Genomic DNA, 18029 nt, shown 5'->3' with positions numbered 1-18029 from the left:
CATGCTGTAAAGGACTCTAGGCAAAGAGTGGACACTCAAGGCATGGGAGGTAGAATTTAGTAGTTCTCAATTCCGATTAGCATAAAATGAGAAACTACTACATGTTCCTCCAGATACCCAGCTAGTTTGAACAGGCCGTATCCCCCGTAGTAAAGAGAGAAAAATAATTTCTACTATGTCACAAGAATAACACAATGTTATAGCCTATAGGTCGAACATAGTTTCTCTTGTTTTTAGATTCAATTGTTTATTTTTCCCTATACTGCTCTTTCCGTAGAGCCCTTTACACAAGGTATATATAAGGTCGGGGCATTTCTATGCAAACAAAAAAATATAAAAAATTGTGACTCAGACGGACGGGATAAAGCTATATTGTTTAAACGTACTAAGTATATAAATTATTGTTCTATTTCTTTGACATTTTTCTACTTTTCAAGCAAGATCCTATTATGACAAAGGTGTAATAAGTTAAAAAATATTAGGGAGACGAAGTAACAAATCTGACGAAGGTGGCAAGATTCTCCTTGGGGAGGGGTTGCTAGCCATTTTAAGGATTTCAAATTTCCTGTGTCATCTTTATTGGCTACTTAATAGTTACAAGTAATTCATATTACTATGAAATTTAGAGGTTTGTGTATTATACTAACGATTACACAATGAAGAGCAAATAATTATAAAATTATATTGGAAAGTAATTTATTTAATTATCAGTCAAGTAAAGTATGAATCTTCGCTGAGTTTATTTTGATTTTTATCCCGTTTGTGACGTCATCTGCCTGGTTAGCAGTGTTGACTGAAATACCAGGGCCCTGATATATATAGGTATGTAGTCTATATTTATTAACAAATAATAATTATCAATAATATTACTGGCTACAGAGTTTTAACTTTTGATTTTCTCTCTTTAGCCTTTAGCTTTTATTTAGATTGCCATTTGGGAATTATGGGAAGAATAGGAAGTGATGATTATGTTGACGCTCTAGAGGACGAAGGGGTATCCGAATATGGGGATGAAGGGGAAGGGGCGTCCTCTTTGACAGAGTCTCAAAGTGTTAGTACGAACATCTCAAATAAGGAGGAGGACCTTGACGATATAGGAGTTGATTATTTCTACCCACCTCTTTATCGTCAGCGATATGATGCTGTTTCGAGTATTTTGAGACTCCAGGGCTCCAATAAAAGAATTGTTGACTTCGGTTGTGCTGAAGGAAAATTTATTTCCCTCTATTTGAAAAAGTTAGAAGATGTACAAGAGATTGTAGGGGTTGATATGGATGATTATGCCCTCGAAGGTGCTCGATATAGGACAGCGCCTCTTTTTTACGAACACCTTCATCCAAGAAAGAAGCCCTTAGATATCTACCTCATGAATGGAGATATAGGAGATTTTGATGAACGCTTAAAGAATGTCGATGCAGTTTCTGCTATTGAGGTTGTGGAGCATTTATCCCAAGTCACTCTGGACAACTTCAAAGAAATGCTCTTCGGCCAAATGAAGCCTCGAATTATAGTCATCACAACGCCAAATGCGGAATATAATGTTCTCTTTTCTAACATGAGTGGATTTCGACATCCAGATCATGTCTTTGAATGGAATCGTTCTGAATTTAGAACATGGTGCCACCGTATAACGGATGAGTATCCTATGTATTCTGTATCACTTTCAGGTGTTGGTTTCTCGGTTGACAATCCTCAAGTTGGACCCTGTTCTCAAATTGCTACCTTTAGTCGAAATGAAGACACTTCAACCGAGGAAGTTTATATAAGAGACGTACAAGAATCCGCCTTAGGTACCTATAATATTTTTTCTCATCACAAGTATCCTATTGATAAAGATGATCGATCCTTTGAGGAAAAACTTAATAATCAGCTTGAATACTATATCAATGATTGCTGTAAATATCGATCTGCTTGGGAAAATGATGAAGATGATTATGTGCCTCTTTCTTTTCTATCCCAGTTCTCTCTAGTTGCTGAGCTTACCACTGATATTGAGGTGATTAGATGTAATCTAATTGATCAATCATGGGAAGTAGTGCAATTAGACGGAGAGTATCACGTAATAGTACCCCCAATTAATGAAGAGTGTATTTCTTCAGAAATCGAAGAGGAAGATAATAACTTATACAATTCCTACGTTTCTATTGGTTAGTTCAGCGATAGTATAACGAATGAATTTCTTACTCCTTTTATTTCAGATTTAGTTGAAGAAGAACTATGGGACTAATGGCTTGTGGAACTCATGTTTTACTTCCCTTTACTGAAAGTTAAGATGTACAGGCTTGGTAAAATTATTGGGATGCTTTCGTTTCAAATATGTTCTCTTGTATAAGATCGTTAGTTGTTATGATACACTTAATTAATTTGTAAATTCAAAATAACTCTTTAAAATAGGATTTAGGTCAATTATTAAGTTTGTAATTAATAGAATAAAAGTACAACATCCAAGATTAAAGAATACAGATTCATATAATATATTATTTTATTGAGAAGCTATTTTACAAAAAAAAAATATATTGAATTCAGTATTATTAGTTATGAAAATAAAATCGTGATTAATCTCTCTCAGCAATAGCAACGAGATGGGAATCAATTTCATCTTCTGAAAGAACACGGAAACCGGTGTTCTCTGCAGTGACAATGCCGACCTCAATTTCGGAAGCTTTAAATTCAGTAGAATGAATGTTACAAAGACAATTAATTGCCATTTGAACAGTCTCATCGCGAGAGAGCTCTTCAGTGGATTTTTTGAGCTTCTTCTCAAGGAAGGAGTTAGCCTCAGTTTGTTTAACACCAGCAGAAACGGCTTTGTAGGCAGAGTAGTATCCAGCAGGGTCGCATTTATAGACGCGAGGACGCCCATCTTCTTGAGCAGAGATGAGGATCATAGTGCATCCCAGAGGTCTCATTTCCGCATTTTGAGTATAGACCTGATTGATATCCGCCATTCTACGAGTGAGACAATCCACAGGGATTTCATAGCCGTATCTATATTTCCATTGAGCGGCTTCATAGCGGGCTCGAAGGACCTGGCTACGAGAATCAGGAACCATACCAGTCATAACACATCCAATGGATGGACTCAATGAATGAAGGTTGGTTACTGAGCTGGCATCCAGGAGTTTGTTATCCGGGACTTTTTTAAGGGAAGCCACAACAGCAGTTTCTGAGCCTCGGAGCGCAACACTCGTAGTCCCTCCTTGATTAATAGCTTTGAATGCATACTCCACTTGGTATAAGCGACCCTCAGGGCTGAAGATTGTAATATGGTGGTCGAATCCGGCGCTGGAACCTCGAGACATTTTGAATTCTTCAGATACGATGATGAGAAATCACTTTTTACTTTTTTATAATTAGGCCGCACGATGACGTCACTTGAATACAAAGGCAAATACCTGAACAAATGTGTTTAGTGCGACTACCTTGGATATTCAACTCTAGCTAATTTCAACATTTCAAAATGTCTTTTTTACATATTTGGCCGGATTCCACATTTAATATTAATCCACATCATAATTAATTAGGGAGGAAATGAAGTAGTTCTCATTAACCAATTTGAGCATGACAAATTATGTGTTTCTAATTATTTTGAATCCATAAACAATTTCGATTAAACCCAATTATAATAAATTAGGAGTATACATTGAAAATTCTATTTTGAGCTAAATAATTAATAATCTTAAAATTATATCACATTCAATAATAAATATTACTATAAGGATTCTCATTTTATCCCTGTTAAATGTAAGGATGACACGAACCATTTCTCTTGGTGTGAATCAATGATAGAGTTCACTGAAGACGGAGTATAAGGATATGTTTGAGACGTCGGCTCACTTTCTAACATTTCCTCTAAAAAAGGAGAGGGATGACCATCATCTATGGGAAATAATTCACCAAGATATCCATCATTACTATTAATCTCTTCATCTTCCTCCAAAATACCTTGAGCAGACACCATAAAATCCGCTTGAAGACGTTTCATGGTCGAAATGGGAGGTTTTGTCGCATATAAGACGTTTCTTCGACGAGACTTCGTAATTGTAAATGGAGTACAAATATCCATAGGTACGGGAGTGCAATGAGAAAAGTGTCTTTTCCGTTTCATATTTGTTCCAGGAGTAGATTGATTAAGAGGTAGAATAAAATTATAATTTACTACATAGCCACGATGTGCAGCTTTTCGAAATTGGGGTTTTGGACGGAATGCAGAGCCATTAGATGGCTGTAAATACTTGTATTTAATGGCAGTATAGATATTTGTTTTTTGCAATGGTCTTCCTAAGAGTGTGAATAGCTCTTCATGTGTAACGAGGGATCTAAATAACTGCCTTTTAACTTTAGAGGTTAAAGAACTACCAGAGTTGGAAGACAAAGGGGGTAAATGAATGTGATAGACTTCTTTGGGAGTAACTGGAGTAGCTCCAAAAAATATCGTTGCAGTTTCCAAATCTTTTTCAATAATTTCCGACTAAAAAAAGGGAAGATTAATTAAAATGGTTTCCATCCTATTATACAAAAACAAATGAGTACAAAAATCATTAAATAAACCCAAATCCTCCACCTTCAAGTTTTTGGAAAGAATCTCCATTTTTGAAGAGAATTGAGACGCTTTTTTAAGGAAGCGAGACTTTTCTTTCATCTTTCGAATTCCATCTCTTCTCTCCTTACGAGTAAGAATGTCAGACTCCACGCCTTCTTCACTGTTTTTATGAGAGGAAATATCTTGAAGGAGTGTGGAGTAAGACAAAGGGATCTGTTGTCTTTGTTGAAGAAGAAATCTAAATAACTCCACTATGAGATCGGAAATCCCTTCCCTACTCATATCCTCAGCAAGGTGGATGTCCAAATATATTTCCGGCATACTCTGCCTCCCTTGATTCGGCCTTAGCATAAGGGATAATTAATACTCTATAAATTTACAAGAAAAATCTTATGTAATTAAAATTACAAATAATAATAATACGCGAGAGCAGTTTAATTACATGACAGCTGATACAGACCTACCAAATGTCAATTAAAGACTTCTCCCATATAGCTGAAGAAAGAAATATATTTTTTTTTCCTAGCTAGCTATAAGTTATGACTTATGAAACAAGAAAAAATTATCTGGATCAATCTATTATTTCAATATTCTGTATTTATAATTTATTATTATTAATAGTTATATGATTTTAATTGTTTAATTTTGTATATTTAACTTAAATGTTTATTGGTTTATTTTTTAGTATGTTGATTATATTTAATTAAAGCCTTCTTTTTTAAACTTTGAGCTTCAAATATATTTCAAATACTCTACTTTGTCGTTTCATTAGCTATTATTCTGAGAATAAGGTTAATAATGAATTACAATTTCATGTAGTGTGACGTTATAAAATCTACTGTAACGGATAGAAAACGTCTAAGTCAATTATAGATAGTACATCTTCATTAAACATTTTGCTAATAAATACTTTCGTTATACCCTCAAAAATCATAATAAAGCAGGCAGATGATAATCACATCAGTATTTTAAACAAAGATACCATTTGTCTTTTTTCCCCCCTCCTCCTTGCACGCGTTTTTCTCTACAATATTATCAACTATACTTATGACTAAGGGTGATAATTTTGGTAAGAATAGAAAAGCGTGCGAGCAGAAGAGAAGAATTACTTATGGCATCATTGATTAAATAATATACATCTTCTTCTATCAATCATGAACGTTATCATTCCCGCCTTTATTATTCAATAATAATATAATAATATTAGATGGGGATAGTCGATAGAGAACTGAATAAAATGCAAAAAAATAACTTCGCCTTCTGTCTGGATTTCTGAAAATGGAGGCCTAGGAATTTGGAAAATACTTACCGGATGAGAAACAGATGGTTTGTCGGATTTGACGATATAAATGTGCCTTTAGTCCCCTGTCTAGAATTACACGCCACTCATTATCCTCATCTCATAATAAGAGTATGGATATTCATCTATAAAATCAATTTGACGATGAATACATCAAGTCATACTTTAACTCTGATCTCACAACGATGCTTATTGTATGTAATATAATCTTATCCATTGCTAATCATCCTATGTTGAAAAAATATATGGAAAAATGCACGGGTAAACCTATCCCCTCCCGAGGAAGCATCATTAAATTAATGGAGGATGTTGGTACTGATGTCATTTATAGAAATACATATAAAAATGTTTTGAGTCATACATACCAAAGGACGATCAAGTTATCAGTGAAAAGTATAAAATAATTACTAATTTCGAAATGGAACTCTGAATTTTGTACTATCTAACAGTAAGTATTTTTTAAAAAAATCTAATAATAAAATATGATTCTATTTTAGCTAAAAATATCAAAAATTATGATACACGACTCATTAAATGGCAAAAACAACAGCTTAAATGGTCACAACAACGAGAGTAGTAGCTTTGGAGGGTTCACAAATAGTTTGTGTGACACTGTTTTCTTCACTTAAAGACTTGGGTACGATCATTAGGTTTTTCAATATTATATAGTCGATAAATATTACTTTTTTTTATCACTTAATGATTAGCTATGGTTCATAAGCTCCAAGAAATGGTGTTCAGAAAACTCATAAAAGGCCAAAACAACTGCTTAAATGGTCACAACAACGGGGGTAGTTACATTGGGTGTAGCATTATAATTAGCAATTGTGAATATCCTTCATGATAATAGTATGATGTTATATAAGCATAAATAACGGGGGAAATATCTTTTTTGATGCTCTTAATAAGGAGTAATATCGCCGGACATTACTACATAATTAGCTTTTGCTCTAAATCTTTAAGATGGATTTATTTGTAACATTTTTTTATTAGTATATTTATTGTCTAATTTTATGATTTTGACATTTACTTTATTATTAATAATTAGTTAGATTTCATCGGTAGAGATATATCTATCCTGTGCACAATTGTATATAGCGACTTCCACATGAAGAAGAGGGGTGATTATCTTTTTGATTATACTCCACGTCTCGCTTGTGTTTTGCAACCTAAAGTTATGGCATATTTAACTGGATTCCGGTGTAAGAACAAGAAAATATTATTTGGATCAATCTGTTATTTCAATATTCTATATATATAATTTATTGTTATTAGTTATATGATTCCAATTGCTTAATTTTGTATATTTAACATAAATGTATGATGGTATATTTTTTATTATATAGGTTATATTTAATTAAAGGCTTCTTTTTTAAACTTGGGACTTCAAATATATTTCGAAATACTCTACTTTGTCGTTTCATTAACTATTATTCTGAGAATAAGGTTCACAATGAATTACAATTTCATGTAGTGTGACGTTATAAAATCTACTGTAACGGATAGAAAACGTCTAAATCAATTATACATAGTACATCTTCATTAAACATTTTGCTAATAAATACTTTCGTTATACCCTCAAAAATCATAATAAAGCAGGCAGATGATAATCACATCAGTATTTTAAACAATGATACCATATGTATTTTTTTCCCCCTTCTTCTTGCACGCGTTTTTCTCTACAATATTATCAACTATACTTATGACTCATAAATAATAATTTATGACTACTCTTTTAGTTAAATTATATTTGGTACGGATCCTTTTTTAGTGGTGAAAAGGTTAGGGACAAAATCGTTGCGGCGTAAAATTGTGGGTACATATCATTGTTATTGTGAGACAAAATTGTTGTGGGTAATATCAAAAACTCGAGGGAAAGAGCGGACAGACAAAAAACCTACAACAAAAATATAATGGAAAGAAATAAGGTCAAATAAACTGCACCGACTGCATATAGTTATTCCTTCATAATTTAAAATGTTTATTTTTTATAAAATAGTAGTTCATATTTTGTTTGATTATTTTATTAAAGAATTTAATTTTTTTAAATAAATCTGAAATATACATATAATTAAACGTGGCCAATAACATAAATTCCTCCTTTCTCTGTTTGTCTCTTTCGATAAAGTTTTGAGTACATGTTAACGCGAACTTGCCAATATTTTTCGAATAATTTTTGTCTTCATATTATGACAATCGGTAGGGATATAAACATAATGGTTGTTTCTTTTTCAATTAGATCTTGCAGGATTTTGGTTATATTTCTTAAATCATTAATTTTTTGAGCTGTAATAAGGATGCATATCGCTTCTTGGATGTAATGAATATATTTTCGAAGACTTCCTTAATACAGTGGAATAAAGATTGACCGGTATAATCTTTTAGATCAAGGAGTTATGAATATGGGACGATATCAATAGTGTCCAAAATAACAAAACTAAGACGATCCGAACAAACACACTGATATGTCTTAATTTGGTTTAAATATAGCCAGCAATATAATATATATATAAACAATTAGCTTCTAGCTGAGGAGTTAGTCCTTGAAGAAAAGATGCATTATCCACTTCGGCTGATTTATATCTTCCTTCTTTTAAACAATCTAAGAAATCGATAAGATATTCACCATCATCATATTGATAATTTTAAGATCCCTTTTCCTTCATCAACTGACTTAAAGCAATTACTCTTAGATTAATTTGAGCCTTTAATGATGTTGGAGTTAGTACCTAATAAGGTGGAATAAATTTTCCACGGTATCTTGAGTAAATCTTACAGTTAAAATTAATGAAAATCCTTCATCAATAAGATATCTCAATTATGATTTTTTTAACATTACAACTTATCAGAAAATTTACTACATATGGAAGCTTTTCTTTACCAAAATATAAGCTTTACTTGGTAGTATTTAATCAAAATAGTATTATCAAGAAAAAGTCTTAATGTTAGTTATAATTTATTGTATGATACAAATAGTATTAAATATTAATTGTCATAGTATAAAACTTTGGTTACGAATATCAATATACAAGGCGGATATAACAAATATCAAATTTAATGCTAACTATAATAATTTTTGCAATAATTTTTTGTAGATGTTCATTCCTTGCATGGGGACGTATAACCATTTAGACAAATAAAAATCTGTCATGACAATCTAAGTCTAAGGGAGAAATAGTCTTCAATTTGGTCGAAATACTTATACTTCACGAGGATGAAGTTGAGTATCATATTTATTATCATGCAATGGTAATGTGTGAGTCCCTAGAATAGAAATCATCCTAAGGGGCGTCTTGTATATTATTAACATATAATTTCTGTATAAATAACTATATATAAATGCTTATTATATTCTGTAAAATTATGTGAGACAAAATATATTATCTACCTAAATATCGTTCATTGAAACTGTTCGTGTTCAATCCTCCTAAAGTCAACTCCTACTTTAAATAAACCCTTTCCTTGTTAAGAGTCCTTAATGCCTATAACGCACGAATCAATACTATATATAGTTTCTATCACAAATATCAATTCCATTAATATGTTTGAACTCGTGCTGACTGCAAATATGGATGCATCTTGAATACTTCAAGCCTCACTCCTAATTTCCTTCTTACTCGTAAGACCAAATATAATTAGAGAACATCAAACCCATCATTATATTGTGCATTCGGTAGTGCTTAAAAAGTATATCTAATCATCGTTAGACCTGAGATACAAGTATATAACTTCTATTTGAAAGAACATTCAAGGATGATCTCTAAAAAATTGACTGGAGTCTGGATGTATAGAGAAGCACAATTAAGATTATTTGAGGATGCAAATAAAATATGTGAAGTATATTTTAATGGAGAATAGTAGAAACGGCAAAAAATAATCAAAATAGTCTAAATGATTTGGTATCAAAGGGTTAACGCAAATACAAAGTCATGTGGATTCAATATATATTGAAGAAGTTAAAGCTATAGGAGATCGTAGAACAAGGTCCAAGAAAGATTGTTTAGACAGTGTGGTTTCCAATTTCTAAAAGAAAACTCTATTTCGATCTTCAACTCTATTCCAAAATTTGAACTGAATAAATCACTAGATCAAGAGTAAATATCGATTCCAACCCAATTAAAAGACCATCGTTTTGAATATATCTTTAACTTAAATTATTTATTTACACATGAAGGAAGAGGGATTTTAGTATATTATTAATATATAATTTCCCTACAAATAACTTTATAAATGTATATTATATTCTGGAAATTTATACAAGACAAAATTGTTAGTTAGAGAACATCAAACCCATCATTACAGGAAGTCTACAAGGGACAAAATCTTCTCCCAATAATTTATAAACTGAGCTTATGACGATGTTCTTTACATTGTTTGCGTTTGCAATCTCAATATCAATCAAGTTAGTAAGGTAAGGTCTCCCACAGAAATGTCCGTCCTAAGGGCAAATCAAAATTGCAGTCATTGACCTCCCTTGATGATCTCTTGTCTCATCTAGTGCAACGAAAATATCCTTTTCTTCCACCTCTTCTTCTATTCTATTCAAAACTCCTTGACATACTTCTCCAACCAAGTTGTGAACGACCCATCGACCTGTAGAAGTTTTTCCAGTATATTTTTCAATAAACTTGGAGAAAATGGGATGATCCAGAACAATTAAGGGGATGTTACCCTACACAAATAACTTTGATACGTCCAAATTTGAATGATGAACCGTTTAATTCTCCTTCGTCTCCTTGAATCTTGTGTTTCATGAAGACTTTTAAGTTGTTGATGTGATGGCGGATTACTTGCCATAAAGAACGAGATGGGTACGAGAAACCGCAAAAATGGCTAGATATACTTTTGTTTTCCAAATCATAATTCCACACATCAGTACCTTCGTTGTGATGATGATGTACGTGAGAGAGCAGTAGAGGGAAGTTGCTTTGCTGATGATTAGTCCAATACTGAGGAAAAGTTCTTCAGAAGATTCAAGGGCACCAACGTGTTTTATTCCTTTTTTATATAATCTCTTTCAACTAATTAAATTCGTTCTTTTTCAACGATTCCAATCATCATTTTTCTTTTATCGTAAATCGTAATATATATTCTGGGTAAGGGATTTTAGGAAAAAATGACAAGATAAAAAAAAGGAAAAGTGTCTAATTGAAAAAATGGCAAGATTCTTTTAAACTGATATAATATCTATCACCAATATAATATATAATAAGAGAAAAGAAAAATAAACAAACACGACAGCGGTTCCAATGGAAGGAATGCTAAGCACTTAATTTTCTGTTATTAATTACAATATCATTAGACATGATGGACTATTCATATTGGACAAGACTCTTGGATTGACGGACAAACAATAGCAAAATACTATGCAAGAGCAGCGATTTCCACTTCGTTATGATCGAAGATGTCTCAGAAGAAGAGGTGGTTGGCTGTGGAGCGACAACCCACTGAGAGGATTCGGGAAGGTAGTCAAAGGTCGAGTCGCTGGAAAGTGCGAGTAAAACTGTAAAGCTGAGTACAGTTGGAGCAATCTGAAATTGCAATAGAACGATGGTCTTCGTCTCTTCATAAACCTTATTTCTTGTCCAAAGAGAACGAAACAGGCTGCATTACGTAGTTATCTAAAGGACTCGAATTCTCGAAGTTGTTTATCTAGGTCTGTGAATTCATACCTCCAATGTATCAAGCCAAGTATGAGAACCATAAAAAGTGACTTATAGGATCTTTCAACGAATTTTTAAGTGTATTCTTCTAGTATGATACAATGACATTTGAATATGTAACTACGTTTGTAATAAATACATGATTATATATATTTCATTCATATAACTAACTTTTTAAGGGTCTTTGAAAAAATATTAGTGTATTTATGATCAAAAGAAGTGGACTAATACCCACTTCAGTGATATTTATCAAAGAATATGAATATTATAACTATATATTCATTCATTTCAATTTAGAATGATAATCCAGCTCCAACTTCATTAACTTGTATAACAAATGTTAATGTAAATTCCATTTTCAATGGTTAATTCCATCATTTAATTTATTTATTGAATAAATGTATATACATATTTTATGACGACAGAAACGGCTCTAAAAAAATTTATTCGACACTCATGTAATTATCTAATAGTTATCTAATATCTTGGTTAATTTAGGTACGTATAGTTAGAGCCAACTCTATGGGAAGGTTTCAGGCCCTCAAAGATTTCAGGTGCCTCTTAACTACATATATTGTATTATAAAATTTTGGCATTTGTGAAACTGTTGTGTCTATTTAACTTAGGTTTACCTTTCAATTACAGAGAAATACAATCTTTTTTATTTCTTTTGATCATGGTGGGTATTAGTCCACTTCTTTTGATCATAAATACACTAATATTTTTTTCAAAGACCCTTAAAAAGTTAGTTATATGAATAAAATATATATAATCAAATTATTAATTTCAATCGTTTATGGATGTTATAGCGACTATTAATACTGTCTATTAGTTATTTATTACTCAAGAGAAGTAGAGATAAGAACTGGAGAACTCCCTGGATCCCAAAGACAGTGTGTTCAGAGGGATTTCATACAATGGATCTTCTTAAAAAGCATTCACATGTATGATATAGGGATTCACATTCGTCCAATGGTTTCAGGCGAGTCAAACGCCTTCATCTCCTTTCTACAACGTCAGTTTCCGTTTAAGGGATATTCCTTCCTAACTCCCTAGATGGGATATTATCTCCTTGTAGAGAAGGATCCTTGAGAGGACAGATGCCCTTCTGCGATCTGTGTCGCTTCACACCTATTGACTCATTGTCTCTATGTTCAAGAATACATCATTTCCTACAGATCTCCTATGGGTTTATCATTGACTTCACAAGAAACAGGAAGCTCCATAAAAAATACTCCAACTTAATTAAAGACTGTATGTGACTCCGAAACAGAGAGATTTACTCACTATTTCCCTCCATCCTAAACTCCCTTCATTGAAATCCGTGTTTCCATTCCTACTTAAGTCAACACTGCTTCGTCTCTAAGAAAACTATTTCAACCATCAGAGTCCTTGATGTAGATTACGCAGAAATAACTTTATCACATTTACATTAATTCCATTTATTAGGCGGAGTCTGTGATGTACGGTCTACATGGTCAATTATACAAGCTGGGCTCTTTTCTCACTCAAAAACAAGTGGAAGGCGATTCTAGAATCTTAAAGAAAATGTGCCTCTTTATTCTCTATAGTTTGCACTGTAAAGTATATTATATTCTGCTATTACATATAAATAGTTATTGTATCTTGTATGAAATCATCCTCAACATATATTAAAAAATGAAAGACTTTCACAAAGAAAAAATACTCTTTTATTTCAAAGAATTGGGAGTCCTGAGTCCCCTTCCTCCAGGTCTATCAATACAATCTACGAAGAAGACTGTCTGATTTCACTCAAACTCATTTGAGTAATAAAATAGAAGGATTATTCTATGTTAATTCTTTAGCCTTGTCATCATCAATTCTATAATTCAATCCAATGGCAAATATAATCAATCCATATGTATTGTTATCAGTATTGACTGTCACTCCTTGGCGAATTGAATCTATGAAAAGATCGTGTTACTTCGTCACTCCCAGCATTAAAGAACAAGTCATTGTGATAAAGTGGAACATAATTGCATATAGACAATGAGCATATATAATTAATTGTAAACATTCTTTCAGTTTCATTCCACTCTATAGTGAGCGTTTTAAGTTATAAGAAGACACGAATAAATTCAAATACCGACTATGTAAAAGGGTTGCTTTTAGCAAACAACGTTAGGATGAAATTTTTTTTTTTTGGAGCTGGTTTCCAATTAGAGGAATATTAAGGTTAGATAACCTTTGTTTTTTTCTAGTTAGTTCTTTTTTATTTTTTGGAAAAGGAAATCTAAAGAACTGTATGTTTCCATGATTTTTTTATATTTGGATACAGTTCGAGCACGGAGTATCCACCCATGATGAAAAAAATGAATATAAGCTGAACAACAACTAAAAAATCTATGAAGAGAAAAGGAGGACAAACTATATGAATTTTTAAAATATATCAAAAATTAGTTTAAAATAATTAAAGTAAATATGGCCCTAATAATAGCTCTATAGAATTCATATTTAGTTTTTAAAATCAATTGACAGAATTTCGTAAAATTGTACTAAATCAATTTGTTCCCTCTTACCTGAAGTACTTCTTTATAAAAATTAAATGCTCGTAATTATTAAAGAATGAATTAGAATTGAGTGGATGATAATTTAAATTATATTTGAATGAGATTAATAACATGCATCATGTTATTCTTACGTCACAATTCCATACGTCATGTATAGAATTGTGACGTAAGAATGTTGATTCAAAAACGACATCTTGTAAGGAAAAATGGCTTTTTCTCATGTGTGTGCAAGAGGGAAACTAAATATAACAAGAGAAGGGAAGAGTTATTAGTCTAAACTCTAAAGTAAAGCGCAAAAGTTATAACGCTTTAATGCAAATTAGACATAAAATTCAATTTTATTTAAACACCCCTCTCCATAAATTCATACTCTCCTCCCCGGATTTACTTGTTTCTTGGAATTTAAATATTGTTTTTTCCTTGATGTAAAATGAAACAGAGGAAATTTTCATCTGTGAATGTATATAAAACACCCACAAGGTGCACTTTATATATTGCTGCCTAGTTTACATCACATACGAATCCATTATGAAGAAAAAAGGGAGTCTAATGTACAGGGAGCACTGTACAAAATGAATTAAATCTCCCAGGCATTAGCCTAACTAAAAAATTCAAAAGAAAAGAAAAAGGGAAATATTTTATATAAAATTGAAAAAAATGAATGTGTCGTAAAATGAGCTTTAGTAACGAGCTAAAGATGCTCATCAAATCATATACAATATTTTTTCTTAACCTGTTACTATTATTTTTTTCATTTTTAAATATATTTTTTAAATATTGAGTGAGTAGCTACAAATAAGTATGCTCATTATAAACGTAGAGTAATACCAAAGATTTCTTTAAGAGTTATCGTTTGGAAAATATAAGCAAAATTTGTATCTCCTGATGGACATACAAATTTTAATAGCAAATTTTACAAATTTTATAATTTTAATGTATAATAGCTCTGGGCAATGCCGAGTACTAACACTAGTATTATATAATTAATAATAGTTTGGTTTTTCTAAGTAGACTTCAACACAAAACGGTAAACTAAAACATAATTAACTTAACCCACTCATGTCTGGGGTCAAAGGGGTGTATCTGACTTTTTTCCTTTATTTGAAATTTTCTAAATTATTTCTCAATTATTAATTAATACTGTCTAGGTAAAACTGAAAAAATTGTTTAAGTATTTGAATAGTGCAGAAGTGTTTTTATTTGCTCCTTCGTGATTATCATTTTGTGTGGTTTTAAGACCCTTTTATGGTGAAAAAAAAAAAAATACATCAGTGTGCTTGTAAGACCCTTTTCAGTCTTCCTGATTCATCTTATTCGTACAAACCTCATCTATCGCGTCGAAAACTGGCCTGGATTCATCACGGAGTATATAAAGTGATTTTCTTCCTCTTTTTTTTTTTTTACATGGTCTATTTTAATACCTGTTTATAATTCTTGGAGATAATTCCTCGGTGATGTAACTTATTCAGGGTGAGTCAACTCACCTAGAATTTCTTCATATATTATTTTTAACGTCCGGCGAAAGAAAGAATAATAATGCTAGTAATAGAAAAAAGGAGAAATCCCAGCTGGGACCTGCTTTAGACAACCTTATCCATTATAAATGGATCAACATTTGGGCTCCGTTTACTTCCGAGAACACGGTTTTTCTTGGAGCAAATAGTACCAATCCTAATCATAAGAATAAAGATACTGTTTTCCTTGAATCTTCATCAATAATTCCTGCTGTCAATATGGGAACGTCCAATACACCAAAATCAATGTCATATACTGGTGTTGTGAACTCAAATTTAAATAAAGATTTTATCCCTTCATTTAATTATGTAACTGATGGGACAGTTAATGACTCGAATGGTTGGAAAAATTTCTTCTTATTTGCACAAAGAATTGACAAACGTAGTCCTTTAAGTAAAAGTCAAATGCATCCTGGCAATCTTGCGTTGATTGCTACGGATATTTTAAAATTAAATCCCAACGAGGTTCCCAGTAGGAATTGGGATAGATCTCATCGCCTTCTTATAATAATTTGTAATACAATTCTTATGGAGATAATCACGGATGACATTGTTCTTCCAATTGAAGTTACTTGAAGGACAAATATAATAATTCTTTCAAAGCTTTGATGGATTGTCGTAAACTCGTGCTAGCTAGAGATGGCGATGATGTGTTTGATTTGACTTTGAAATATGGCTATGGAAAAATTTGTGAGAAAACATTAAGATCTATGCTCGAACCTTTCTGCAAAGTCCAATCCTTTTGTATAGGGAACGCTTCTAATCTCAAAAATCTCTTTTGGAAAAATTTGCTATTTTCAGTGATCCAAGATATCAACATTGGAACACAAAGGGTTCAGACATATTAATAAATGTTACAGAAAATCCTAGAAATAACCCTTCACTGATTCCATTAGGAGATGAAATTGAAACAATTGAGTTTATTGGCCAATCTCGACAGTGTGGAAACTGTTTTATGATTGGTCATTTTAGGTCTTCTTGTGGCGAAAAAACTAAATCGGTTAATTACTATTAAGTCTCTAGGCTTAAGAGAAAAAATGGGGCAGAAAATGTACTTTTCTCTAAAGAAGAGGAGCTAGTTCAAAGGGGAAAAATATATGTGAGACGAGGGGATGATTGTAAAGCTCCAGAACCGCACGGGGCTGAGCTAATAGATTCAAATCAAGAATCAACAGTTTATTCAGAAAACAATCCAGTTTCATCCACACCGGCTACGCAGACATCCAGTGATACAAATAAAAGTATCTCAGATTCTACAGTGGAAATAGTTAGCTTAGTTCCGAACTCCTTCGAACCAAATTCAACATCTATGTAATGATATGCATAATAAACATTTTCTGAATGACGAAGTTGCCGAACTCAGTCGTACTAGGTCCTAATCACTTAACAAAAGTAACAGAAATGAATTGCACTCTAATTGCCAAACGTCGAACGAAAGGAAGAACCCCAAAAATGTATCTGACTATTAAACTCCAGTACAAAATAACCGACTTTTTTCCAACGAAAATCTCTAATGATCTAAAGGCCCATATGGGACTCTCTACAATTTTGTCGTTGAATATAAGGGGAGGAGCAGATAGACGAGTTAGACATGGCCTTATGAAACATCTATTGAATTTAAAACTCGATATCCTATGTCTGTAAGATGTTGGGACTCAGGTGTTCTCGTCCTACTCGGGAAATTGTCTCCTGTGTCTGCCATCTTTAGTTTAAAATTTTTTTTCTGGTTCAGGTAAGAGAGGAGTGCTAACTTTCGTATCCAAAAGAGTTCCAAAGCCAATGTTTGCAAAAGAATATACAATCGACAGTCATTGGCATAAAATTATTGTTACCGTGTCTGGCTTTACTTTTTCAGTCATCAATGCGTATGGGCCAAATTCCAAGTCTTTGACTTTTTTTTAGTCTGGAGATTTCAATGTAGATCTGGATAAGCATATCCAAATGCTGCAATATTATGGGAACTTATAAAAAAGTTTAATTTAGTGGATTTGACGAAACAGTTCAGTCCAGAGGATAATATTTCCTGGAGTAGTGGGAATAGATCTTCAAGAATTGATTTAGCCTTAATATCGTCTATTTTAGTTAAGCAGATTAAAAATGCTTCATGTAGACCAGATCTGTCGACCGATCACAAAATTATTGAAATAACTATTCGTTTTATTCACTGCAGTCATCAGTTTAAAGTTCGGAAATGGATATTAGGGGAATTTAATTTCAAAAAGTTTTAAATAACTCCTCTGTTTAAAAAAAAAATCACACCACAGATTTGGTGATTTCATACAGAATCTTTGAGATTGCTGAAACTGAAATGAAAAGAAAAGTAGATCGCGAAACCGATCCCAAGTATTTACCTCGCAAACATAATCATACAGCCACTATAATACAAAAAATTGTTGTCAATAATGGAACAATAGACAACAACAATATTGCTATAATTCAGAAGGCTTCTGAATTATAGCAATATTTCCATAAAAGGTT

At 32.3% G+C, this 18029-nt stretch overlaps 3 protein-coding genes and 3 long non-coding RNA genes across 6 annotated transcripts; 3 read left to right on the top strand and 3 right to left on the bottom strand.

Annotated features, from left to right (window-relative positions):
• The first annotated feature begins 240 nt into the window (after positions 1-240).
• Positions 241-2480, top strand: Hen1 (Hen1 methyltransferase). The gene is made up of 3 exons (XM_040717121.2): positions 241-822; positions 909-2147; positions 2199-2480. Exons 2-3 carry the CDS (start codon positions 944-946, stop codon positions 2225-2227), a joined length of 1233 nt encoding a protein of 410 aa, XP_040573055.1. The 5' UTR covers positions 241-822; positions 909-943; the 3' UTR covers positions 2228-2480.
• On the bottom strand, positions 2451-3434 carry LOC121122118 (proteasome subunit alpha type-6). Its single transcript, XM_040717126.2, has one exon. It carries the CDS (start codon positions 3300-3302, stop codon positions 2556-2558), a length of 747 nt encoding a protein of 248 aa, XP_040573060.1. The 5' UTR covers positions 3303-3434; the 3' UTR covers positions 2451-2555.
• On the bottom strand, positions 2451-5000 carry LOC121122117 (uncharacterized). The gene is made up of 2 exons (XM_040717125.2): positions 4565-5000; positions 2451-4471 (listed from the first exon to the last, which is right to left on the bottom strand). Exons 1-2 carry the CDS (start codon positions 4892-4894, stop codon positions 3725-3727), a joined length of 1077 nt encoding a protein of 358 aa, XP_040573059.1. The 5' UTR covers positions 4895-5000; the 3' UTR covers positions 2451-3724.
• Positions 5001-5518: 518 nt separating this feature from the next.
• LOC139905926 (uncharacterized) lies at positions 5519-7253 on the top strand. The gene is made up of 2 exons (XR_011781077.1): positions 5519-6480; positions 6551-7253. It is a non-coding gene; the product is annotated as an uncharacterized lncRNA (long non-coding RNA).
• Positions 7254-9222: 1969 nt separating this feature from the next.
• LOC121121561 (uncharacterized) lies at positions 9223-13190 on the top strand. The gene is made up of 2 exons (XR_011781076.1): positions 9223-12903; positions 12956-13190. It is a non-coding gene; the product is annotated as an uncharacterized lncRNA (long non-coding RNA).
• LOC121121563 (uncharacterized) lies at positions 9983-14191 on the bottom strand. Its single transcript, XR_005865522.2, has 2 exons — positions 14047-14191; positions 9983-13870 (listed from the first exon to the last, which is right to left on the bottom strand). It is a non-coding gene; the product is annotated as an uncharacterized lncRNA (long non-coding RNA).
• Positions 14192-18029: the final 3838 nt, after the last annotated feature.

Source organism: Lepeophtheirus salmonis, chromosome 7 (assembly GCF_016086655.4).
Source record: "Lepeophtheirus salmonis chromosome 7, UVic_Lsal_1.4, whole genome shotgun sequence".
Classification (NCBI taxonomy): domain Eukaryota; kingdom Metazoa; phylum Arthropoda; class Copepoda; order Siphonostomatoida; family Caligidae; genus Lepeophtheirus; species Lepeophtheirus salmonis.
Note: the sequence above shows the minus strand (reverse complement) of the source record. Positions and strands in the feature narration are given on the sequence as shown.

What these genes read in the sequence shown, in the direction of transcription:
- Hen1 (XM_040717121.2), top strand. Translation starts at nt 944, where the DNA reads ATGGGAAGAATAGGAAGTGATGATTATGTTGACGCTCTAGAGGACGAA. An exon ending in CAATTCCTACGTTTCTATTG is followed by an intron (nt 2,148 to 2,198) that starts GTTAGTTCAGCG and finishes CTTTTATTTCAG; the next exon opens with ATTTAGTTGAAGAAGAACTA.
- LOC121122118 (XM_040717126.2), bottom strand. Translation starts at nt 3,302, where the DNA reads ATGTCTCGAGGTTCCAGCGCCGGATTCGACCACCATATTACAATCTTC.
- LOC121122117 (XM_040717125.2), bottom strand. Translation starts at nt 4,894, where the DNA reads ATGCTAAGGCCGAATCAAGGGAGGCAGAGTATGCCGGAAATATATTTG. An exon ending in TTCTTTCCAAAAACTTGAAG is followed by an intron (nt 4,472 to 4,564) that starts GTGGAGGATTTG and finishes CCCTTTTTTTAG; the next exon opens with TCGGAAATTATTGAAAAAGA.